General features: G+C 38.2%; 1 protein-coding gene across 1 annotated transcript; it reads left to right on the forward strand.

Annotated features, from left to right (window-relative positions):
- The first annotated feature begins 3,955 nt into the window (after positions 1-3,955).
- LOC114560391 (uncharacterized) lies at positions 3,956-7,385 on the forward strand. The gene is made up of 7 exons (XM_028585732.1): positions 3,956-4,032; positions 4,832-4,930; positions 5,211-5,362; positions 6,415-6,551; positions 6,637-6,730; positions 6,871-7,185; positions 7,279-7,385. The coding sequence occupies exons 2-6, from the start codon at positions 4,837-4,839 to the stop codon at positions 7,180-7,182; spliced, it is 789 nt and encodes a 262-aa protein (XP_028441533.1). The 5' UTR covers positions 3,956-4,032; positions 4,832-4,836; the 3' UTR covers positions 7,183-7,185; positions 7,279-7,385.
- The last annotated feature ends 3,611 nt before the right edge of the window (positions 7,386-10,996 follow it).

Here is a 10,996-nt window from a genome sequence, read left to right on the forward strand (position 1 = left end):
AAAAAAGAAGAAATTTAATCAAATAAATTTTATTTATTTTTTATTATCTGTTTATTTAACAGGGACCATACAAGCAAACATAGTTACAATACAAAGCCCGTAACTGATGCGCAGCATATAGAGTTTATAGCTAGCGCTAGTTCTCAACTCTTATCCCTGGTTGGGCATTTTCTAAGAACATTATAAAACAGATACATACATAAGAAAAAAAAGAAATTTAAAAGGAAAAATCATAAGCATTTCTTCATACACACACACCTTCACTCACTACACAAGGAAAATAAGGGGGAAAAAAATAGTACTAATAATAGTTAAAAATGGTTACAATTTTGATTTGCCTTTAGCCACAACTTAATGCTGGAAGTAAATTTTTTGAATTCCGATATGACCTTAATGTCAGCTGGTAATGAATTCCATAGTCTACAGCTCTTAACTGAAAAGGCAGTCTGTGCAAAGCTTGTCCTACAGTATGGTATTGTGCAGTTATGATTTGTACTGCTTCTGGTAACTCTTTGGCTGCTCTGTATTTGAATAAATCTACTAAGTGGCTCAGGTGCTAAATTATTAATACAGATCAAATCATCCTTAAATCCAGCCATGGGTAGTACTGTGGCTAAGGTGGCTAAGATGCTGACCAGACAGCAACCTCCAACTAAACTTAGAAAAAGGAATATGTATGCACAAAACAGAAATAATGAAGGTCTTAAAACTATATTTTGGCACAGGGTACCTCTTAAAGATGGTGCCTGTCCCCCTCGAGGCATCATGTCAGATGGTTTTGTGCTCGTGGTTAGTGAAACATAATTTAAAACAAATTATCAATTAAATTAGCACAAACTAGATGACACACAGTAAGTCTGCAGTTTAGTGCCCCCTAGAGTTATGACGTATTTGGGCAGTTGCCTGCTTTTCCTGGTTGGTAATCCAGCATAGCATGGTATACATACAGGCAAACATTCACTTTCAACTCTACCTTTAGGTCCTTGGTCTCCCTCCGCCTTCTGTCATTGTTCTGTGAAATGGCAGCATCAGCCATTCACACCATACAAAGACAAGTCACACAACACCACTGTGCCTGGCCTGTTTGTTGCCTGCTGTGTTGCATTGTGTTCTGGACACATGGTAATGGTGCGTTCTTTTTGTCTTGTAATCGCGACTAGTAGCTCGAGTGTGACGTCACATCCGTGTCGAAAAACAAATAACCGCGGGTAGGCTACTGCTCTGCTTTCTGCTCAAGACTCGGCCATTGTTGTCACATAGCAACCGAGCGTCTCTAGCCAATTTCAGCTGCACAAGCTACAAAATAACTAATTAGGCAGTATTTAACTCATAATAAGACTGTAGCGACATGCCTACAGGTAGCAGTATACAGTGCTATGTGTACAACTTCTTCATTTGGTTACAACAAAGACAAAAGTGCATAAAATTGTAGAAAACCACAATGTTTACTACGTGTGATGCACGACGTAGCCATCTTTGAAAGTGAACTTGGGGTCCTCTGAGTTCAGACGAATTGATGAGTCGTATATACGACCTCGGGGGCGTTCTTTTTGCAACTTCCGGTTCGTAACTCCGGAAAACGACTCGTAGATCGACATCGGTGGACAAAAAGAAGGCACCATAAGTCACAGCTATTGAGGCGTTGGTTGGTGCTAATGGTGGGATATGGACATATCCGCCAACTGTCAGGTCATCCAAGCAGTTAGGTACTGATGCCGCGCCTGGATTGGATGTCAACAAAACTGAGCCCTTGGTTTTCTCCTTACCTGGGGCAGAGCAGTGCAGCTTTCTGGTTATATGTCATACGATAACAAGATAACTACTTGTTTTTTCCCCCCAGATAGTTAAAGTGCTCATATAATGCCTTTTCCCTTTCCTTTATTGTGTTATATATCTTTTTTGTGCATGTAATGGGTTTACAAAGTGAAAAATCCCAAAGTCCACCCCAAAGAGAGTTAGGCTACCATCTCCCACAGAAAACACTGTTCACAAACTGTTCTATTGTAGTCCAGCCTTTACTTCCGTGACAAAAGCGCGTCATTTTTCTTCACTTTATAACACACGTTAAAATGCTCGCTTATCTGCAAGTGTGGCACGCCCTCAAACCAAGCTAGTTAGAGTGGAAGCCTGAAGAGTTCAGATAGTTGTATCACCATGTCCAGGAGACACTGCAGAATTAAAACATTACGTATGAAAGACTAATTTGTTAACATTTAAGTAACTTACTCAGAAACGTCTTGCTAGCCAAAGCCATAGGTTACCTGCTGAAGTGGGTTTGTTTTGGATCACACTAGCTTATTTGTCAGGGCCCGCCCTACTCTGCTTCTGACTGGCTAGTAGTCCTTACCTAGGTACTGCCAAGAGGGTAAGCTTCGCTTCAGAACGCGAACCTTCTATGGCGCCATTTTGTTGCTACAAAGCGATCACCTCTTGTTAGCATTACATTGACCGCCATTTTTTTTTTACGTCACTTGACTGCGAATAACTTTACATCTGAAGCGTTTAAAGACTCTATTTGTCCATTGTTTATTTATAAAGAAACACGACAATGTATAAAAGGCTCCATTACCTTGTACCTCACGTTATAGCTCCGTAGCAGACGTTTTTGTAAAAATAAGCTAACGATTGTGTCATAACCAAGTGACTTACTGTCGCACAGTAGAGGAATTACCGTACAGTACAGGAGAAGCTCGCAGGCAGTTTCGACTCACATTAGCTGTTTAGGTTTAATTACTAATGTTAACTAGCATGTTAGTTAGCAATAATTAGCCTGTGCTTATGTTATCTCCTTACATATACCTACACTCTCCGTCTCTGTAAGATTGGAAATGATTGAGATTTCTCTTGGCACAGCTACCAGAAGACTTACAACTTTCAGACACGTTGCTCACGTCACATTTACGTTGTCTCTGTCAGTTGGAGGCTGCGCAGTAAAGCAAGTGATCACCGGAAAAGTGCTTCTAATAGCCTTCACTGGTCTCCGTCCAGAGCAACGGGGTCTATTTGTCCATTGTATATATGTCAATGAGTACTGCGCATGTGCAACTCCCAGTAAAGATTGAACAGAAGTGAGATGCCTCACTCTGTAGCTAAAACGGAGAGCTCAACAGGAAAAGAGGAGTTGCAGCAATATGTAGTACGAAAAAATATGGTGTTTTTTGAAAGTTAAACCATGTAAACCTATTCTGGTACAACCTCTGATACAATTATGAACCTGAAAATGAGCATAGTATTCAACAAGCTGAGCTTTCTGTGCGCCTTTGTTTAACCTCAATCAATTTGAGATGTAGTGCAGAGGCTTGGTTGCATAATGCACAACCAAATCTGTAGATATATTTTGATTCTAAAAGTTCTAAAAAATGAAAATGAAAACTTACTTGCCCAAACCCCAGCTGTTCCATCACTATTTAATCTATTTTAGAATATCTATGAATAAGGTCCATTAGGGTGGAAATGATTGGATTAGAGCCTGATACCTATATGCGCTGGTATACCCGTGGGATCTGAAAGTGAGGTAGTGTCTGAAAGCCTGCTTCTCAGCTTTCCAACAGGCAACTTAAAATCTTCTCACTGTATTTCTTGCCATCCATAGCATTCAGAAAAGAAAAGTGAAACATACAAGCACTATTTCCTATTCCTGACTCTTAAAATTATAGGATAACCTGATATATGACACACATAACTTTGGAAAAATAGACATTCATGTTTTAGTCAAAAGTATTACCGTAAAAGTATTTCTAGAAAAAGCCAATAAACTTACACAGCAAAAATTGGAGTGTTGAAATTTCAGGGTTAAACATTTCCGAGTTGATTTTCACTCCCAGAGTGTAATTTTAACACATTCTGATTTAAATGGTGTTCAGTGTTGGAGTTATTTGACAGTGTTGATCCGGTCAGTGTTAACCCAACTCCGCAGAGATGTAATTATAAGCCCCGCCCATGCATTTCCCTTCTTCGGTTGGAGACAGAGGAGACAAGTCAGCGCCATTTTCAACCTCCTATGCGGTACTACCTCCCATGCAGTACTACACGGTAAGTGCAATTAACTCAAACTTACTGAAACAATTATAAATTGATACTGAGAATTTCAGCATGAACAATGAAACATCTACAGAGAATATATGCCTTACAAAACCGTGTTTGCTGCCAGGACTGAACAGCAAATTTGTCCTGGTGATTAGCTAGCTAGCAGTGTATGGTAAGCTAGCTAACAGTTTGTTACTTAAACCATCTCCAACATTATCAATGATGATTTAACAAAGGAAAAACAAAGCGTTATGTTTTTTTACTGTATTAAATCTTGGTTGAGGCTGAAGCTAACGTCTTTTTTTCCCCTTCACTTTAAACATCAAAGGGGCCGCAAAAAACATGTCCCAACATGCAGACGGTGTTTCACGTGTTTAGTTGTCGGTGTGACCAGCATACCACTGTATTTGGTGACCCATCAGATTCTATGACCTGCATTGTTGGAAGAAGTACTCCGATCATTTACTTAAGTAAAAGTTTATAAGTATTACCAGTTAATTGTACTGAAATTACTAAGTTAAAGCTAAAGTACAAAATTAGCAGAAAATTGGGCTGTGACTGATATATTTAACATTTATTAAACATTTAAGTGCATCATTAAATACTGATGAGTCAACGCATACGCAGCATTTTAATATCTCAGTCACAGCACGATTTTCTGAAAATTAGTACTTTTTCCAACACTACAGGTCACAGAATCTGATGGGTCACCAAAAATGGTGTAATACTGTCGACTTAGCTTTAATTTTTACCGTTTTTCCTTTAAATGTTTATTTACTTTGTCAAACTTCCTTGCATGTCTCAGTCAAAATGCTGGTGCAGGTGAAGTACAGCCAACAGCAGAAATATGTGAAGCTGGATGAGGATGAAGGACGGTTTGACTTTATGCAATTCCATGAAAAAGGTTAGCATGGCTTAGGAAAAAGGTTTTAAACCACACCCATGTTCTTTTAAAAGCTCATTGTGCAAGATCCTTAATGTTGTCGATTCTGATTTCTTTACATGCCTTTATCAGACTCTTTTATAGGTAAATGCGGTTAAATTGCTAAACATTTTCAGTTCTGTAATGTGTGCTTCACAGTGGTGGATGTATGTATTTAACATGAACCGTTATTGGCTGTGAGGCAAGAAACAGTGCTGACTTCAAAGGCACATTCAGTTTGACCTTACTATTTTTTTTCCAGTCATCGAGAGATTTTGTCTGCCACCTGATGCAAAAGTCATATACAAGGATGCAACAAGGACAGAAGTTGATGCAGAAATATTCAGCGACCTTGTTGGACAATGCAATGTGGTGCTGACAGTTTTCTCAGATCAGGGTGAGATATCAAAGCAGGTATAATAAAGCACTCTACACCTTACATAATATAATTATTTGCATTTTATCTATTCATTTAGAATTCTCTGATTTACTACTAGGGCTGCAACAACAAATCGATAAAATTTGATTACTAAAAAAGTTGCCAACGAAAAATTGAGTTGAGCGCAGAGAGGAGCAGAGCGGGGGTAGAGGAAATACGGAGAGAGACCGGAGACGTAACGTTGTTCTGAAACACTCGGCGGAGGCAGAGAAATCAGTACGACCTAATATAAGTCATCCAAGGTGTGGGAGCATTTCACACTAAATAAATCAAACACGTGTTAATTGCAAGATAAGCAAAAGCGACACGGCATGGCACGGGCGCACCACGGTGATGAGTCAGCACCTAAAACATAAACATGTTGGAGTCCTTGATGAGGAGGAAGGGAGTTCAACAGCAGGGTAAAGTCACTACACTATCCTACTTCTGTTCCGTTCTGAAGTGAGGAACGTACCGTCCCTCCAGTAGCTCTTCTGGTGCTGCTGTTTACTCGTTATCCAGCTGACTAGCATGACAAGCTAGCGTTAGCTCGGTAATAACAGTAATAAAGCAGGGGTGGTATAGTTTGCAAGACTAAAGACACGGTTTTATTCACTCGCCTTTTTTGGCCCATTCATTTTTCAATCTGTTATGTATATATTATGTGCTTTGTCCCATATCAGTTATTGTTGACAAAGATAATAGTGTGTGGTGTATAAACAAACTTAACTTGCACTTACTACAATGATGGTAATAATTTAATGAATAAGTGTGTGTGTGTCTGTCTGTCTTTCTGTCTGTCTGTGTGTCTTGTCTGTATCTGCTATTTGGGTTACTTACCTTTACCTTTAGTATGTATGTATTGAGTTTATGTAAATTAATGCTTTTTTTTTTATCCGATTCATAGATTAGTCGAAAAAATAATCGACAGATTAATTGATTATTAAAATAATCGTTAGTTGCAGCCCTACTTAATACTTTCAAATTTTTTCACTCTGAGTCTCTAGAAAAGCTTGTTTTGTATTCTAATGTTTTTGTTTTTTATTAGTTGATTGAAGCTGTGCTAAGAGGCAAGTCTGGGGGTGAAGAAGTACTACAGGAGTACCAAACAACAGAAACCCTAACAGATGCTGCAAGAAGAAAAATGGTTAACATCCTGGTGGCTCACATGATTGACAATCATGGGTATGTTTGTTTCGCATTGTTTTTATTTGCGCCAAATAACTGCATGGCCATTGCATAAATGTACTAATTTAATATCTCCTCTCAGGCACCGCCCCACTAAAGCAATCAGAGAAGATTATGCACGTGGGATAGTGATGTTGTTCCCTTCCCTCAAGGATCCATACTCCAAGAAGGGCTATGTAATAGGCATTATTATTGTTAACATTTTCATGTCATGTTGTGACACAAAACTGTGTGGACGACGTTGATTTTTGAATTCTGTGAGATTTCTCATGAGCCTGGTATGACAACGCATTTCTTTTCTTTTTTTTCATTTCAGGAACACTTCTATGATGCTGCAAGCAGCACAGGATACATTTCTTGGCGTCTGAAAACAGTCCAGAGGAAGATTCGTCGAGGATCTGCACTGCCACCAAATAGCCCAATTGACGTTTGGACTGTTAATGTTGAAAGGCAGCTTGATGGTAATGCTTGCCAAGAGGCCATGTCTTTGCTCAACCATACCACAGACAATTCCCTGATTTTCCAGAAGATGAGAGAGACCTTTCAGCACCGTCAGAAGCTCGTTAATGACCCAGGCAGAAGTGTTGATATCCTCTCCAGCTTCCCAAGATTCTTGGATACAAAATGATTGGTAAGTTTGGGATGAGATGTTTAGAATGGCTTGAAAATTGAAAGTATTTCCTGAAGAAGTAGTAGTAGTAGTTTAATATCTTCTTTCTTAAAGGTGGACCAAGACTTCACTCTCCTATTTGATGACGACACATCCTCCAGAGGCCTGTACTACGAAGCAGGATTTGGCGTTAACAAGCTAACTTAAGGCTCAACACAGGATTTTCTGTACTACGAAGGTGGATCAGTTGTTATCGGGTTCAATCACCGTGGTAACTCATGCTGAACACCTAACCAGGTCGGGAGCAGGTTAAGTTGGAGATCAGAGATCAACCGGTGAAAAAGCACCGCCTACTGACCAATCAATAGGTCGATTGATAACGGCATCACCATTCTTAAAGAAGATCAGGCGGAGCTCGGTGCAGAGAGAGAGAGGAGGGGAGAGAGGTGGAGAGAGGGTGCGCTCATAAAAGTTAAAACATTTACATTTATTTTTTTTAGAGACCAACAACCCCGTTAACATATGTATTTTTATGAAATATAGCCTATATATTTTAATGGGAGGGAATTACTTATCGCCACCCTACCAAGATCTCTCGCTACCCCTTTGCCCCCCCATGTAAAATTTTCTAGATCCGCCACTGTTGTCGAGCCAGTAGAAATAACACTGGGAGTAAGATATGACAACAGGCGAAATCAGAAATCCGGTACTTATGATCAAGTACCTGTGAAGGATACTTTTATATATGTGCCGATTTTAGAAACATTGAAATTCATGTGCAGAAATCCAGAAATTTGTGTTTTGCTAAAGAAAGAGTGTAGATCAGAGCCTGACACTTATACTGACTTTTTTGATGGAAGTTATTTTAAAACCCACCCTTTGTTTACAGCTAATAGACATGCATTACAAATCCAACTATACTATATTTGAAACCGCCAATCCCCTTGGCTCCAAACGTGGAATTCACAAAATTGGCTGTCTTTATTTTGTTGTAAGAAACTTGCCCCCAAAATTTAATTCGGTTTTGATGAACATTCATTTGGTAACACTTTTTCACACACAAGATCTGCACAAGTATGGTTTTGATGTTATACTAGAACCTTTGATAAATGATTTGAAAAAACTAGAAAACCAAGGGCTAAGTCTTCCATTTTCAGATGAGCAGGTATATGGTACAATCTGTCACATCACTGGAGATAATCTAGGGATGCACACAATTCTTGGTTTTAATGAGTCATTCAGTAGCCGTCATTTCTGTCGCCTTTGATTGAGAAGAATGATTGTCAAATGGTATGCAGTGAAGATGATCCTAAGGTGATCCTTCGTGGAAAAGATATGTTTGAAATGCATTGCCAGTCTCTCCAGGAAAACCCACAATTGAAGTCACTTTATGGTTTGAAAAAAAGATCTACACTTAATACATTGAAGTATTTCCATGTTTGTAATAACTATCATTTGATATCATGCATGATCTTCTTGAGGGTGTGGTTCAGTATGAGATCAAATTGGTTTTTGGATATCTCACACAACACTTTATGTCAGAACAGGACTTGCTTTCCAGGATTTATGGTTTTGATTATGGATTTTTAGAACAAAAAAATCGTCCTACAAAGATTATTTTGGAGAGTGTTGGCAATGGCATTGGTTTGAATTCTATTCAGACATTGTGTCTTGTGAAAAACATCCCACTGTTGTTTGGTGACATTATTCCTGCAGGAAACAAAAACTGGAATTTGTTACTGTTGTTACTTCAAATAATGAACATAGTTTTTTCACCTTCTCTCACTCTAGGTATGACAATATATTTAAAGCATTTGATTGTTGACCACCACAAACTATTTAAGCACTTGTATCCACATAGAAACTTGATACCTAAGCATCATTTTATGATCCATTACCCATCTTCTATAAGGAAAATTGGCCCCTTATTATATACATGGTGTATGAGGTTTGAGGCCAAACACAAGCTGTTTAAAGATTGTTTTAAAAATTTCAAAAACATAACCAAATCGCTTGCTAAAAAGCATCAGATGGCCATTGCTTATCACTGGGAAACCTTCACCCTCAAACAAAATGAGTATGGGCCAATTAAATCTTTACTCTTCAGAGATGAGAATGTCGTCAACAATGAAATGCTTGAATCAATCTTGTCAAAAGATATTTTCTCAACTAGTTGGGTTAAAGTTGATGGTGTAGAGTATAAAGCTGGACTAGTTATTTGCAGTGCAATGGAAGAAGACATGCCAGTCTTTTGTCAAATAAGTGATGTACTTTTGGTGGAAGATCAAATTTTCTTTTTGACAAACAAGCTATTTACAGAGAATTTTGATGAATATCATCATGCATTCAGAGTATTACGAAGAGCGGAAAGATGTCTACTAAAAATGTCTGAGCTTAAATTTCATAAACCGTTTGATATTCAAAGCTCATACAATGTTTCAGATGAAATTATGTACATTATACCTTCATTCACAATGTTTTAATTCAACTGACTGCAAGGGAGAAAAGGCACAAATAAATGTTTTTGAAAATGATTGTTTATTGTGATTAATTTTTATTAATATAAGTATATATTAAATTAATAAATAATATTGAATAAATTAACAATTTAAAAAAGATTTCAGTGTAGATAATTGACACTTTAGGGAGTGAAATGAACACTACCCAAATAGTTATATAAAATTAACTCGGAGCAGTGTTACACTCTGTTTTGCGAGTTAAAAAAGGAACTCTGGCAGAGTGTTAAATGTTTAACTATTTTGAAAGTGTTAATTTAACTCTGGAGAGTGTGGACCTATATAAACCCTCAAAAAGTGTTGAAATCAACTCTGTGGGAGTTAATTCAACACTGGACTTTTTGCTGTGTATTTCAATTCACTTTACTTTTATTCAACTTGTTTTTTTTTCACAGTATCCAAGTTACAGGGTTGATTGAGAACTTCACAGCTTCCCTAGACAACATGCATGTTTGCATGGACCTTTATTTCTAAGGTCTGACAGTACTGACATAACAGAAATCCCAGTACTGTGGGTCAGTACATGCAAATCTTTTTTTGCCAGGAGCAGACATTTCTCAACTGCAGCTCACACTTGCCAGGGGAATGATAAATGCTTCATTGTACTGTAGCTTATCATCATCACTCAAGCAACCCAATACCATTTAGTTAAAGTGGGAGCCTACATTAGAGTGACAAAGTATGTTTCTCTTTCTGCAAAAAGTAGAGCTAGTACAGGACGCACATGTGGTGGTGTGTTCTCAGCAGCATCTAGTTGAGTAAAAGGAAATGGAAATATATGGAGTCCAAACAGAACTAGAGTCATTAAGTCCTTGACCCCTGCAGATTTGTGTTTGTCATTTTTTCATTGGGATCCAATAAATGTCACACTATACTTAACAAAGGCGCTGGTCATAATGTAACGCAACTACAAATTTGACTCAACAGAGACTTTGAAAGATCAGAAATCTTCCAACAGTTTCTTAGTTACTTTACACCCTTGTTTTAGACAGAATAAAAGAAGAGAAATTAGCTGAATAACACAATACAACCAGCTTCTCAGACTCAATTCAACATTCAAAATATTAATTCATGTCCTAAAGGAGAGCCAGGGTCTGAATATGTAAAAGTGCAAGAGAGAATCGTTATTGTAAACAGTGTTGTGTCTGGTTAACATTGTGCGACGCATTCTTACATAATTGCTCCATGCTCTGTAAAGCGAGGCTTCTCAGCTCAGCGACACAGGCCAGACTTGAGGCATCAGAATGTAATTAATGGTTGCACATTATCAAGCAGCTGTTGGAGGGCTTTGTTTTGGTGCCAGATCAGCAGTAGCC

Source organism: Perca flavescens, chromosome 8, assembly GCF_004354835.1.
Source record: "Perca flavescens isolate YP-PL-M2 chromosome 8, PFLA_1.0, whole genome shotgun sequence".
NCBI lineage: Eukaryota > Metazoa > Chordata > Actinopteri > Perciformes > Percidae > Perca > Perca flavescens.

Bases quoted from the DNA above. Each gene is read 5' to 3' on its own strand.
- LOC114560391 (XM_028585732.1), top strand. From the start codon at position 4,837: ATGCTGGTGCAGGTGAAGTACAGCCAACAGCAGAAATATGTGAAGCTG. The intron at 5,363-6,414 runs GTATAATAAAGC...GTTTTTTATTAG, and splicing joins AGGGTGAGATATCAAAGCAG to TTGATTGAAGCTGTGCTAAG. The intron at 6,552-6,636 runs GTATGTTTGTTT...ATCTCCTCTCAG, and splicing joins CACATGATTGACAATCATGG to GCACCGCCCCACTAAAGCAA.